General features: G+C 36.7%; 1 protein-coding gene across 2 annotated transcripts in view; it reads left to right on the top strand.

The window, feature by feature from the left end:
- Positions 1 to 15617, top strand: part of ESF1 (ESF1 nucleolar pre-rRNA processing protein homolog) — a 33982-nt gene that overhangs the window by 8760 nt on the left and 9605 nt on the right. For both annotated transcript variants that reach the window (XM_074917198.1, XM_074917109.1), the window contains exons 8-9: positions 741 to 879; positions 7629 to 7790. In XM_074917198.1, the coding sequence (XP_074773299.1) occupies positions 741 to 879; positions 7629 to 7790 (301 nt within the window). The remainder of the gene's footprint in view (positions 1 to 740; positions 880 to 7628; positions 7791 to 15617) is intronic.

Raw genomic sequence — 15617 nt, 5'->3', positions numbered from 1 at the left:
ATAGTACATTTTGACCTCATTATACCTCTGTACAAGCTGCACATGGAATTACTTTGTTATTCACAATTAAATCTTCTAATTTGGCTAAAAATGGGTATTTGTGTGATGCTCAAGAGCCTTTCTGATGGTAGTGCCAGGCTTAAACAGTTGCTTCCCTTCCTTGTAGCTATTTGTTCTTACTCTGTCTTAAGTGACAGCCAAAACTTTCATCTGGCCATGAAGTGAACCAGATTACTCAAGCAGATTAATTGAGGAATAAGTTTCTGCTGGATCATTTTTCAGTCAGGTCTCTTTCACCTTCCAGTTGAGAGTGAAGTTGTGCAAACACTTTCATTGTCCCCACTGCAATCCATGCCTGATTCCAGGAGTGAGTTGATTCTGGAAGAGGAAAGAAACAGGAGATGGTAGCTGCTTCAGCACTAGTATCTACTGCCACAAAGGAAATTTGTCTTACAGAGTTTTCGTGTTGTGTGACCTGCTGTTACAGAACTCTTCAGTGCATGAGGAGACTTCTTCATCCTTTCATGTAGTTAAAACTCTTTGTAGAACAACTTCCAAAAAGTTGTAACTAAATTTATTTTAGTAAATGGTTATTATAGCTAATTATTGTGGAGAACATTAGTAACAGGTTTACACTGCTTCTTCAATGGAATGTATCAAATAATTTTCCCTAAAAAGACAGAGTTACAATGTTTAATTTTAGTGTTTCAGCTTCTCCAAATGGCATTCTTATTTTTAAGGTAGATATCACATGGGATGAGACAGATCATGAACGAGTAATGTCACTTAGCAGAACTTTTAAAAAAGAGGAACTTCTTGACATGGATTTTCAAGCTTATTTGGCTTCATCTAGTGAAGAAGAGGAAGAACAGCAGCCAGGTACTTATATTAATAAATGTTGTCCGCGAAATCATTATCTGCAGTGTCTTCAACAAAAGTTCTAAATATGTAAATTATATCTTTAGAAAATGCTTTGAATGTCATCTTTTATAGGGACAATATTGTGCTTGTTGTATAAAAGCTGTGGTCAGGCCCTACTATGAAAATAACCATTTCCTCCAGAGCTAAACATCTGTGAGATGCAAGTGGCACAGACTTACTTTTTTTGTGTGTGTGAGTTAAAAGTGGAAAGAAATTGGTGGTGAGCACATTGGTATTTTTTGTTCCATCTTTACTATAAGGAAATAAATGGATTGGTGAAAGAACACTGACAGATGCTAAAAAATTATTTTTTAAAAGATTCGTAAATTAGGCGTGTTAACATTGAAGCTGTAGAGTTTATTTCTTTTTTTTTTGTTTGAGTTAAATACACTTTTCCAGTGTTCTTGATACATAAGAAAACACATGTACAAGATTTTAAAACAGTATCTCTAAAGACACAGTTGAGATTTATTATGCAAACCTGATTCTCCAAATAAATAGTATAATTAGTATGACCCCAAAATTACTACATTCTTTTTGAAGGCTGTGTTTGCTGAATTTGGAGTTACAGCTTACTTCGGTTTGTTAGTGAGAGTTTGACTTCACTATTAACACTCTAGCTTTAAAGCAGCTTTCTGATTTTTCATTTCTTACTGCAAAATCTCTTTACCTGATGTAATTAATGTTTGATTAAGCCAAGTATAATGATTGTAAGTGAAGTGATTTCAAGTAGTGAGATCACAGGTCATCTGAGTCATGGCATATTTTCTTTATTGCTGATATGGTAAATCTGTTAAAAAGAAGTTGCTTTTCATCATACATTTGAATGATTTATGTAGAGAATGTCATAGCTGTTCTGTTCATTCAGTCCTAAGATCTGCTGCCTTTCTGTGAAGTCTGAGTAACACTGATCAAAAATTACCAAATGATAGGTGATTAGGAGTTACCCTAATGATTGACCCCCCAAATTGCTGCTTTCTGAATAGGAACTTACACCTTTGAGTGTAAAATCATATTCTTCCCTTTTTTAAAATCCCTTTTACCCCTCTCTTTTTTTCAGGGTACCTGAACATTTTTTTGTCAAGTTCGGCAATGCCTACTTTAATCTCTTCATTTCAGAGATAAAATTATTTTCAATAGAGCTGGAGGTGCTTCCTTTTCAGAGGAAAAGTCCTGGTTCTAAATGTGAAGTGAATAAAGGAATTGGGTACCATGTTCACTGCAGAAATCTATCTATAGGTTGATACACTGTTTTGTCCTCTTCATGGCACTCTGTACACATAGTAAAGTCTTTGCAGGGCAAGGAGATACTGAAGAAGCTGCCCTAAAACTGTGCTTGCTGGAATGGCCTAGACAGGGTGTTGAATGCACTCCAGACCTTAGAAGGTCCTGAGGGAGAGGTAGATCATACAGAGCTTCTTCACTCCAGCAGCAGCTCTTCTTGGGTAACCAGGGGAGTGTGAGTGGCAGTGGAGAAGAGCTGTGCTTGGGGCTTCTGGTATTCCTAACCTATAGGTCTTAGGTAGGTGAGAGGAAAAGTAGGCAGCAGAACGTATTTAAGGGAACTTTATAGAGTGTAGTAGTAGCATCTTTCAAATACTCTTTGGTTCACATATTTCTTAGGAATATAAAGAGAATGTGATCTAACTTCATAAGGTATGCAAATCTTCTGCGTATGGTTCACCGACATGTAAATTCCTGAATTACCTTCATTGTTTTCACTCTAAAATTCAGTCTGCTCTTAATTAATAATATATATAGCCAAAATTCCAAGGCAAAGCAAATGTCATTAAGCCTTCATAGGTCTTTCAAACAGATGTTAAAATTGGTTTATACCGCATAAAAGCAGGTTGTTGCAATCAAAGATGATTTTGGAGCGTGCAAAAGAACATTACAGATTTTTCTGGTTAGAGAGTTGGGAAATCTTCTGGCAGCAAACTCAGCTTGGCAATATCTTGGTAGGGTTAATGTCCATTTGTTTCTCATCTTACATAAAAATGCACTTACAAACTGCACCTCTGTGAGCTTTAGTTTATCTAGTAATGCTTAATAAAGTATCTAAATGGGAGCAGTAGATGCAGGGGAAAGCATTTCCATCTTCTTATTATGTACAAGACTACCACTGTGTTAAAGAACAGCATCTGTAATAGGGTTATGGTAAGTGAGCAACACTTCAGAAATTATAAAAAGTAAACTTCCGTTGCTGGGAAGGAAATTGACCTTAAGTAATCTTATCACACTAATAAATTTTAGACCTGGAAACGTCTAGATTGTAATGATGTTTTGCAAAGTAAGTTATTAGTAGAGGAATTACATTGCCGTGTCTTTAATGTGTTCCTGACCCTTTATCCATTCAGTTTTGTGATAAAAAGCAGAATTCCATCCGACAGGATTCCATCCAGCAGAATTATGTGGCACTATGCACAAATGGGAAAAATCAGTGTCAGCTGCTTGAATGGAAATGTAGGAGTGTGATAAGGAAAAAAATGTTCTGGTCTTTTACTCATATTTTTTTAACTTACTAAAATGTTTTATTTATAAACAGGTTTTTGTTGGCTTGTTCTAATCTGGTTTTTATGGAATTTTTCAACATAAAATATGTGTGTCATGAATGTTAGTATTACTATTATACAACAGTTTTGTAATGTCAAGTATTTCAGTGACCTGGTATGTTGTGGTTCGTAGCACAAAGTACCTCCTTTACATTGCTTCTGAATTTTCTGTTACTTGGACACGTTTGTTCCAGCTAGGAAGCATTTGTGGTGTGCATCAAATCCAGCCTGTAATTGCTATTTTGACCATAAGCACCAGTGACTTAGTATCATTTAAAATGTCATACACTTCAAATGAAGCATTATGGTTTTTATGCCTAAGCTTTTGTTCTGTCTTTGCAAGAGCAACATCTTTTCTGCAGTTCTGCTTTGCACAGCCACCTAGAATACCTGAACAGACTATATGCCAAAATACTTTTATCAGTGGTATTTTTAATTACCTGTTCCTGATGGTATAATCATAGAATATCCTGAGTTGGAAGGGACTCACAAGGATCATTGAGTCCAAGTCCTGACTCCGCACAGGGCAACTTAAACCATACATCTCAGAGTTGTCCAAACACTTATTGAACACCAACAGACTTGTAGGGAACTTATGTGGAGCCCAGTTTTCCACATTGAGTCTGAGGATGGAGCACAGTCTCTTGGCTTCCAATACAAGACTCTTTTACAAAGACAGTAGATCTTTTGCTTTGTGCCACTGCACCGATGCTGGAGATGAACAAATATAGAGAAAGAAAATGTAGTAGTTGGGAAGGAGGAGTTGCTGGTACATTTTAAAAAAATAATGCTGCTAATGTTATTTTTGGCAATTAATGTTAAATAAAATCAGCATTTATTAAATATCTGTAGAATTTTGAAATCTATTTGGTGCATTAACTCTTGATTACATATATAAATTTAAATGCATCTTTAATCTTTTATCACATGACAGTACAGTCCTCCTTGCTGTCTTAAAAATGAACAGTAGTCATATGTGTTTATATCTGCTGGAACTATTACAGAAGGCTAAGCAAAGAAGGTGACAGAAGTAGAACATGCAATTATTTAATATTGTCCCTGAGTGCAAGGGATATTTATAAAATGCACTAAACAGGCTTGGCTTCCACCCCTGATTCCTGTGTAGCTTTTTCGGATGCTCTCAGGCGTTAATTCTGCTTTGACAGTAACAGGGATCTGTCTTTAGAGTATTTCTGGTGGGGTAGTTTTGGCATATTGATAAAATATTTCCTAAGGAAATAAGCTAGCAAGAGGAGTTAGCAGTTTATGATATAGCCAAACTTGTGTGGAATTTCATGGGACAGAATAGAAAAACCACAACCTGGTTATTTTCTTTCTGTGCAGCATCAGGAGCTTAATACAACTGATGCAGGTGTTGGAGACTTTTCCAAAGCATGTTTGCAGGAGCTTTGGTGTTGGGTTGGTTTGTCATTTAATAAAAAACAAAAGGTGCTTGGAAGGCTGGGAACAAGGGTCATCTCAACTTTCCTTCTGAAGAGCTCATACAAACTGTTGGAGGTGTCCGGTAACTTAGAATTGAAGAAGATATCTGTGTCTGCTTTTGCAGGCCAGTGGGTCCCCATTATGAAATGACTAGACAGGCCAGCTCTGATTGCAGGCATGTTGATCTTGGCTTACATCTGGCTGGCTTAAGTGTAGCTCTAGGAACATCCATGCGCAGCCAGGTGCTTAAAGCCTGCAGAAAGCCCCAGAAATTTCTTTATAGTTCTCTGTCTGTTTGAATTATCTTATTCAGATATCTGTCTTCTTCCTGAAAAATATTGTACAAAAATATATCTATGGTGATACCCTTTGAATAAGCTTATTTTTATTACTTTAAATTCTAACTTTGTCCTCTTTGTATTATCATTTGGATGAACTAATGGGATTTGCACAACTTCTTGTTCAGAGTGTGCTGAGAATGTGGGAAAGTGGAGTTAAAATCCCACGGTGACAGTGTTTGTCATTGTTTTCTGACTCAAGGCTAAGGTCATCAATGCATTTAATTTTTATATCATGCTGTAATACAACACAATAACCTCTACCTCAGACTTACTTCTTGGATGCTGGAGCATAGAGCTTTTTTATTTTTCATTCTGCAGGGTCTATGTGCATTGTAGGGCATTTTTTCATGTGTCTTGTCTGAATTTGAGTAACTACCTTGGGTAGAATTGAGACATGTAGTGCATTTTTATGGTATGGCCATCAGTGTCCAGATTAGTAGCTGAATTTTCTGGTGTGCCATTACATCATGAGGAGGAATTTTATCTTTCCATCTTTAAAAGAAATTCAGCTTTGCAGCAGACCTCTTGTCAAACCTTGTGTCTGCTATAATTTTTCTACTCTTTATTTTGTAAGGTTAAGTTAAAACAACAACAAAAAGGAATGATCTATTCTGCCATTGCAAGATCACCTTAAACTGAGAATATGATCTCTTCAAAACACTGTAATTACAAGAATGTGATCCCAGCTAACACAGCTGCCAGTCAGCAATTTGGTATATTGAGCCTCTGCATTTGTTCATATTTGTGATGAGTAACAGCTTTTAAAAACAAACCAGCCCTACAGACTATTGTATCAGAATGTTTCTGACCTGCCTCCAGATTTTAACTTTTTTGGCCTTTATTTTTTTAGCACTTCTCTTACTACTCTCCTTTGAAAATATTAAGAATATACTTGTATTTTATACTGTAAATTTCATCAGCTTTTGCCTTTTTTTCCTTCACAAAGCTTTTTTCTCATAATTGTATTTTTCTTACAGTGCAGCTGTTAATGCACCAGAACTTTTTGGTCTTTGTTTTGTTCAAAAAGCCTTTGAACAGGCTATTGGCAGGAAGCATTACTGCCTTAATATCCATCAGAAAGTGGCTCCTCATGTTGTGCAATGCAGCGTGATACTTGAAAACTAGTGACAAAGTTATTTGAACTCTGAACAAACTTTGAGAATGTTCAGCTCATTTTCCTTTCTTGCAGCTGTTGTCAAGTTTTCTTTATTTGCTTACAGAATGAAAAGGTTCTTAAGGGGTTTTTCAAGGTGTTGTTGAACATTTGACAAAAGAAAACCATGTTTTAGCTAAATGATTAAGTATGACAATATGCATTGTCACTTAAATTTGTCCTAGCAAAATTAGCAAAACCAAGTCATAAATACAAATTAGTAGCACTTCCTTATCCAGTTTCCATCCAGTATAGCTTTAATTCTCATTTCACGTAATAGCAAGAAGAAGAAACAACAAAATGGCTTATTTTTCTTCTCCAAAGTCTTTTGCTTGCTGCATGAGCAGATGACTTCCTCTTAGCAGATCCCAGCTACTGAGGAGGAAAGTGGAAAAGCAGCTGCAGTTTACTGAACAGTAAAGATTTCTGCTTCCAGCCAATAGCCAGCTGCTTCTGGTGATGGGATATGGAAGAGAACAACAGTGTCACACCTAAATTTTAGCCAGTGACCAGAGGTCACTCTGTGTTACCTTGCAACTGCAATCTAGATAAGTTACCCTCTCCGTGCTACTTGGTACTGTAGGAAGCATGGCTTTTCTGCCAAACCAGAGAGAAAGAAAAAAGGACCCTGCACAGTTCAAGGAGCTGATGCATCTTTAAAGCCTTAAAAGCCTGTTCTTTGACACATTTTTTTTTTTAAAAAGCTTATTGTAATGGTGTTTTTCGGGGGGGGTGGGGGGGGGTGGGGTGTCAGGGGAAGAAACCTCTTTCCATCTTGCTTCATTTGTTAATTCAGCAAGTCACTGAAGATTAAGGCATTGAACAATTATCTTTGTTGCAGAATCTTGCAAGGTTTATTTACTAAAATATAGCACTCCAGGTTCAAAATGCTTCACAAAAGTGTGTTTTGAGATTTAGGCAATACTCTGCTGTAACAGACTCAGAAACCAATAATGTTAAAATGGAGCAAAGGATGCTATGTCTGATCAGCAGTTTTTCCTTTGCTGGAAAAACTTCCTTTTCTCTTTTCAGTTACTATTCTCATTTCATCTTAAGTATGGAAGTGCTAAAACTGATATTCTGTGGGAGAATAACAGATGAAAATATTTTAGATTTTGTTAGAAACTATGTATGTGACTTAGGTGTGTTTCCTAAACATTAACTTCGGTTGAACACTTTCTTCACGCTGTCTGTGATAGCTTTACTCTCTCTTTCTAGGTGGTGATGTAGCTCATGAAATGGAAGATGACAAACACAGGAAGAGCCAAAAAGATGATGAAGAGCAAATTGCCAAGTACAGAGAACTTTTGAAAAGTATCCAAGAAAAAGAGAAAAAACAGGAAGAAAAGGATATAGGAATGGAGATTAAATGGGTTCCAGGTAAGCTTTCTTCCTTTCTTTTACAAACTTGGAGGATATGCAGTATTGGCCTGCTGATAGGGATGTAAGGTGTCAGATTTATAGTAATAGAAACTGACCTTTTTTCCATAAATTGAAATCCAGATGGATTACAATCAGGGAAATAAATAGTATGACTGAACTCAGTTTCTCAGCTATAAGATTCTCTTTGTAGCTTTTTTTTTCCCCAGTTGTGCTTGCTTTTTAATTCATTACTTTATAGATTTTCTTGAAGAGAACTCATATGTCTGCCACAGAGACATACCTACACTTCTGAAATGAAAACCAGTATGGTTTGGAAGCATAACATAAATTTAGATGAGAATGGTTTTAAAAATTTGTTTGCATAATGCTGAAGATTCAGGGTAACAGAGGGAGAAGGAGCCTGACCTGCCATTGAGACTGCTCTGTGGGAAAGAAAGTTACCAGGAAGAAATCCCCGCTACCAGAGGTATTTATTTGTATTTAGTGACATCCAGATTTTCATCTGGAAATTAGAAGAGGTAACTTCACCATATAACATCCCAGCAGAACTCATCCTGATATCTGAAAACCAATGTCTGGGCTTTTTTCCTTTGTGATGAAATGACAGTCAGGCTGATTGTAAAAATTTCTGTATGGGTGTGTGCTGTCTCTTGATATGTAATGAGCAACTTTAACAACTCACTACATCTACAAGGGGAAGAGTTTTCACTGTGGCCTGTCCTCCTTGATCCTGGCTCAGAGCTCATTTGGACTGCCTGTGACAGCCCTGGCACTTGTTAGATCTCTTTTGCAAGCTTAATTTTGTTTGCTAAAATGACAGAACTGCTCTGGAAAAGAAGAAAAAAATCTGGATCTTTTCCACTGAGCTAGTGAGTCAGGCAAATAGAAGGATCTGGTGAATCAAAGACTAGGCAAGTGTGACATTCTCTTTTGGGGGGCAGTGAGGGGCTGTATTGGTTCAGTAGGTTCAGGAGTGCAGGCTACATAAGAACACAGCTGATCTGTTACTGTAAATACTGAGACGAGAGACGTACTAGAATCCAGCCCCTTCACCACTGATGTGTTAGCTCCAGCTAGGAATGCATATTTGATTATATGGTTTACACTAATATTCTGGTAACTTCTGTTGAATATGAATACTCATTTTTTAAATCTTGTTCTAGTCTGTCCTGATGCACTGAAATTGATTGAACTGAAGGGAATAGTTTTATTCCTAGTTCTTCCTAAGTTCTGTATTCAAAAATATACACTGGCATTAAAAATCGTTGTGGGTTTTCAGTCGTGCTAATATAATTCCAGTAATTCTTGGCATGAATTCTCCCAAAACTTCTTAGAGAAAGTGTGTTACCATGCGCAACAAGACAAGTGCTTGGGAACACAGATGTATTGTCATGTTTTACTTCATCTGTCCACCGTGTGTCAGTATTTGCATTCTTGATGTTGCTCGCTGAGAACTAATTCGTTGTGTCACTGAGCATTCACGGCAAATGAGTTTTCAAACATAGATAGCTATTATAAGATTTTAACAAAGATTTGTTGTTGCTACCTTTCAGACTGAAGGTGAAAACTGCAGTTGAAACAATTGCTGCTAGGAATGTATTCTAGATTTATATAGGCCGGCCATTGTTTGAACAGTTAGAAAAGCCACCATTTTTTGTGTTGGTTTGGAAAACATGTTTGGGTTTTTTTGGTTTATTATACAGTCTGTCTTCCGAAGAATCTTTCAGATTTTATGAATGAAGTTCTGTAAATTAAAAAAATCGAAGCAATGTAATGTTGTGACAGAGGAATCTAGAGCAAACCATTCATTGAAGGAGATGGAAAATTGTTTTGAGAGTGACTAAAGGAAGCTCTCTTTAGTCTGTCTTGCGCAGGGAGAACCAGAAGTCTTCTGGAAGGCTCTGCCTCTTAAAACTGTGCCTTGTGTGTTACAAGTAAATTATAATGACGTTTAGGAACTGTAGTAGAGATGGATTCCAGTTCCCTAATACATGGGCTCCCTGTTTCTTTGCAACTGAACTTGACTTTAGAAAATTTGTCCTGTATTGCATCTAGTTGAACCCTTTCCTTACTGCACGTTCTTGCAGAGCTCCTAGGACTTTTGCTGTATCTTCATCTTTTTGAGGGAGGGATGGGGAAAAAACCCCAACCAACAAACCAAATCAAAAAAATCCCTATCCTGATAAGTATGACTGACTTTATCTAGAGTCAGTGGGATGTCTGTGCATTGGGTTGGATTTGTTTGTATAGTGGTGGGTTGAAAGTGCATGTGTGGACAATGATGTTTGGTAGTTTATAGTATTTGATGTCAGTTTAGCAACTATGATTTTGCAGTATATGTTAGGGTTTCCTCATTTCTTACCCTGAAAAAGTTACAGTATTATCAAGGAGCAGAGGTTCTGGAAATCATAGAAGTGTTCACATGCCTTTAGCTAGACAGCTAGACTAATTCACCTCCGTGAGATCAGTCAATACCACCACTAGCTATTAGCCCCTGCAACATGGTTTTGTCCAAAACAGAAGTCGTAAAAATGAAGATGAGTGTCTTAACTTCCCTTTCAAGTCTAATGTATGGGAACACTTCAGCTGTTACTCATTTCAGGCAGCATTTGGAGAAGAAATCTTGCACACCTGAAAGGGAGATTATTTCTTTTTAATTTTTGTCTTTTTACAGTGGAGCATAGTCAGCACGTGCTGAACAGTAGTTTATAGCTCTGCCAATTACACACACTCGAGGCTGTGCTTTCTTACAGGAGAGAAGTATGTTAGTTGTTATTTTTTTCTTGAACAAATGTCTTATTTAAATTCCAAAATAAATTATCTTCAGCTGGACCATTCTGGGAATTCAAAAATAGTTTTTGTTATAATCACTTAAGATTCCTTAATTTTTTCAAAACTAGTTTATGTCTGTTGAAATATTATCAAGCTCTATCTTAATCTGCTTGACTTATTTGGGCAGGAAAAAAATTTTACAGTGTTTGATATACAGAGAGTTACAACAGTTGAATCTAGGAAGCTTTTCAATTGAAAGGCAGAGATTTAAATTAATTTAAAAATTTTAGTTTTGGCACAAATATTTACACATGGTTATAGAAAGCATACTTTGTGAATGATTCAGTTATTCTTGAATCATAATAGTTTTAAATAAACCACAGTGCCAGTAAAAATAAATCAGATGTAGTTCCAACTCTCTTTGGTCTGTTTCTTTTAGGCACAAAATCAGTGTTATATTTAAGCATCCATCTGTTTTCTTAATCATATCTGATTTGAGCAACAATTACTATGCATCTTTATCCAGCTCCCAAAGCTCTCTTTAGAAGGTGAAGAGGGAGAAGACCACAACTGCATTTCTTGATGATTTTCAGACAGTTCTGGGTTTTGGTGTTTTTTTTTTTAATTTGACTTAAAAATTCTTCCTTTGGGAAGAATGAGATCTAAATATTTAGCTAGGCTTAAAGGCATATTTAAAATTTGTTTTCATCAGAAGTAGAATAGCAGGAAATGATGTCTCTGTAAAGTTCATAGTAAACCCCAACTGTATGTTTTTACAGATTATATGGAGCACAAAAATGCTCATATGGAATATATATTTCAATCTATCCTGTTGCTTAAGCATGTCCTCTGACTGAAGCAGTCTTACCTCTTGCAGCACGAAGCAGCTCATGGGCTCAGCCCTGTAGTTCACAGAATTCCTCTAGGTTGGAAAAGACCTTGAAGGTCATCTAGGCCAACCATTAATTAGTTCTTCACACTTGACATCTGAGCTGCTAAACGTGGTGGGTTTTCTTCACGCAGTTATTACTATGTCAGGAAAACTGTCTTGAGTTAACATGTCTTATCTCTGGGTACGACAAATTCTAATATTGCCAGAATATTTTTGTCTGCCATTCCTTTTAGCTGTCTGCAATAAGGTGTTTCTTTTTTTCTGGTAAGACTTTACATCCAAGATTAACTTGCTCATTTACATCTTCTGAGAATAGAAAAGCATCTTCTTAGCTTCTAATAACTGTGACAGTTGCGTGCTGTTAAACTTCCAAAAGTTTTCAAAACTAAGTATTTAGAGAAGTAAAAACTCTGGCCTGCCTACCCTCCTTCACTCTCCCACCAGTGTGAGAAGCAGTATACTTAGGTTTCTTCCAGTTAGTATTTATCACACTTTCAATCCTTTAGCTCAGGTATGATTTAGTTTTACACTAATATAGATGATCTTTTCCCCCTCTTTTCTTGGCCCTTATTTATGAAGATTGAACTAGTGTGATTCATTTATTCTAAAAAACATTGATATCAATAAGGGTATAAATTAGCCTTTTCTATGGCCAGTTAATAATTCTACCTAAAGCAGACAATTTCTTTCCCCTTCTGCAATCAAAAGCCTTCTGACCACTTAAATACACTCTTATTCTCGGGAAGTGGTCTGGACAGTAGTTTCTAAGCCGTTCTAATCTGTGGAGAAACTCTAATGCCTTTCATGAGACTGCCAAATACCACAAGAAAGAGCTGTATTTTCCTCCAAGTCCTTCTGTGCCAGATGGATCAAATAATTCCATTTTCCAGGCAAATAAATCAGAAATCTTGTAACCTCCTTTGAGATGTTAGGTCTCTTTTTTTTCTGGAGATGTGACATACATTTTTTTAATCCAGTATTTACTGTCTTCAGAGACAATCTGCAAGGTTGCTACCTGACCAGTAATTTTTTACGACAAAAGTACTGCAAAATAATATCCAAACTAATAGTAGTTCACTTTCTGGGGAGCTGATGACTCTGCTTTCATTGACTTTGGAGATGAAGCATTATACAGTTGGAAATAACGAAATATTTGTTCTTGTTGTATGAGAGGGTTTCTTAGTGGCATGATTTTAGTGAACCTATCTAATATCCTTCCTTTATCGTGGCCCTGCATTTGTTTACTGGTTTAGTACCCAATTTTTGTGGTTGTAACAGTTTGCCACTTACTGTTAATTCTGGCTTCTTTCTAAGGTAGTAGAAGGATGGTTTATCTTATTTTTTGTTTTTCTGCTCCACTTTTTTTCTTCCTATAGGGCATGGTTTAATATGATTTTAGATGTTGTCCACACTTCGTGTTTCAGACATGTTGTAACCAGCTCTCCAGTTTTTGAATTATTTTTGGAGTGTCGACAAGCACAGGAACAGGAATTGATGTTTGCAGTTTTTCAGAAAAACGTTCTGCCTGCTTTTCTGAGGGCGGGTAGAATTGTCCATGAAAGCTGCCCATTTTTTCCATTATGAACTCTATTTTCAGTTCCTGGTTACTGAGAGCTGGAAGAAATGATGAGGAACAGGGACTGGCCAACTGAGAAACTTGGGAGTTGGGAGAAAGAATGGGATCTAGTCTAGGACATCTGGAGAGGTCCGAGTGTGATTTCTGAGCAATAAAACTGGTATAAGGGGCGGGAGAGTAGGATTTGATTTAGGTGAGGGCTGGACTGGGATGGTAAGAAGAAGATGCTGAAGAGAGACAATTAGAACAAGTAGAATTGGGTAAGAGATGGCAAGTATCAGGCTTGAAGGGGGAAACGGAAACATAATTCCTGCATGTTCCCAAGATCTATCAGTCATGTCATAAAAGAAGATGTTAACTCCAGGATATCTACCTCCTTTGTTACAGAAGTTAAAAATAAAAAATGTAGTGAATGAAGCAAGGAATTGCAGGTAGGAGAAAAATACTTCATTGCTCAGGCTGTTACCTCCTGCCAGGGAAGTGGATTCTGTCTTTCTGCCACTGAATTCTGCTCCAGTGTGTTGCAAGGCAAGTCAGTTTATCTCTTTACATCATGAAGTTTTGTTTTTGCAAGTGCCTGTCTTGTGAAGAAGGGGCTGAAAGTGTAAAAGCTGCATCTGAAGTCAGCAGTTGGCTTCATAATATGCAAGTGCTGTGTGACGTAAAGGCTTTTGAAAAAGCATTCCTGAAATATGTAGAATTTTTCACCGCAAAATTAAGATTGCTTTTAAATTCAGTGCTTATTCTAGATTTCAATTTTCTAAATGTCAAATGGGGACACTCTGGTTGTTTAATGGATTCTTTCTTAAAGTGATGTTCTTGCAGCATTGCATACTGTAAAGATACATATTGGAGAAAACTCCATTCTGTTTCAGGGTTCAGATATGTTCAGTAATTTTGTTATAGGTTATTTATTATGTTCTGTAACTTAGCTATGCATTGAACAGTAACACAGAATTCTGAGTAGCTACATGTTCATGATCTATAGATCAAACAGTTAAGATCCTCTAGAAAACATAAAATATGATCATGTGATGAGAAACTATCAGCATGCCTATTGACAAAAAGGCTAAATTAAAGATTAGGACATACTTGTGTATGCAGTGTCAAGTGCTAGGCACAGAAAAAGTGGCAGTCTGTGCTAAATAATGGAATTTCATGTAAACCTAATTAACACATCCAAGCTTGCTGTTGGATCCCGTTATGCTAGAATTATTTAGAGCCAGATATGTTGCACTTCTATGGAGTTTACTTTTCTAGGACCCTCGGAAAAGTGTTGTACTCTGAAAGTAAGGAGGAAACAACAAAGTATGTAGCTATCTTTCCCAACTGCTGACAGGTCAGGAAGCACGAACTTGAGGGCTTCTCTTATACCATACCTGTAAGAAAAGAATGTGGAAGAGATGCAGATCTGAGTTAATGGTCTAATAGTTACAGCTCCTCACCAAATCTTGTGAGAGAATGGTACTCCTCGCCTTCAATCTTTCAGGTCACGTAGCTGCTAAATATGAAAATTACTTTCGGTAACTTGGTGTGGCTAACCAAGTAGGAGGATGGATTATTTCTCTTGCTGTTGCTTTTTTTGATCTTGAGTTATTGCAATCTGAACCAGTAATCAGTGATAACAGAAAGCATTCTTTCAGTTTTTAATCTTTTTTTCTTTGAGAGGCTGATAAGTTTCAAGCAGTATATGCCCTTAATCACTGCATCTTATTAACTTATTTTTTTAAAAACAGTATTTGTTATTTACCTTAAGCATTGAATCTGAATCTAGGTTTACTGTCACCCCAGGTGTGTACTGGTTTTTAATTTTGGATAGTTTGTTGTTAAAGCACACTGGTACTAAGTAGCTTTAAAAGGTTAGATGACTTGAAAATAATTAGTCTAGTTTAACTTAATTTATATACTAATGTCATAACATGATATGCATTATCTGAGTTTTTATTTGTTTTTCTGTGCTTTCTAGCTATGAATTTATTTTTACTTTCAATTGATCCAAATAATAGCTTGTTGTTCTCTTTTACAATGATGGACGAAAAATACACTGGTCATCAGAGATACTGCAGAATTGTCATAGTATTATCACAGAGGCAGAGTTTCAGCAATGGAGATGCTATATATAGCATCTTTATCATGTTAGCAAGGCATACTGATACAGCAACAACCAGCTAATAGCTGTGTGTGAAATGGAGACCACCAGCTGTATAAAGGTTCAAGCCAGCCGTGACACGACCCTATATTCTGATCATGATTTAACATTTCAGAATCATTGTCAAGTCACTTTACCTTTTGTACTTTGATTTGCTGTGCACAAGAAATGGGAACGACTGGACTGTATTTGAAGTGGGTTTGTGAATCTTAACTAATTATAGTAAGGTGTGTTAAAGGTAAGGGCTTGTTCTTTTTATGGTGTTACTCTCATCCTTAAAAGTGGCATCTGTAGACTGCACAGTCTAATGTCTGGAGAGGAGACCTTTCTGAGTAATAGTGAGACTGTTGGGAATCAGATATCACATAAGCAAGCTCTTCTGACTTGTACAATTTATTACTGAAGGAATGTTTTCTTTGGAAAAACACATCCTGT

The sequence above is a fragment of the Athene noctua genome, chromosome 1, assembly GCF_965140245.1.
Source record: "Athene noctua chromosome 1, bAthNoc1.hap1.1, whole genome shotgun sequence".
NCBI lineage: Eukaryota > Metazoa > Chordata > Aves > Strigiformes > Strigidae > Athene > Athene noctua.
The sequence above is the reverse complement of the archived record's forward strand: the minus strand, read 5'-3'. Positions and strand labels throughout refer to the sequence as shown.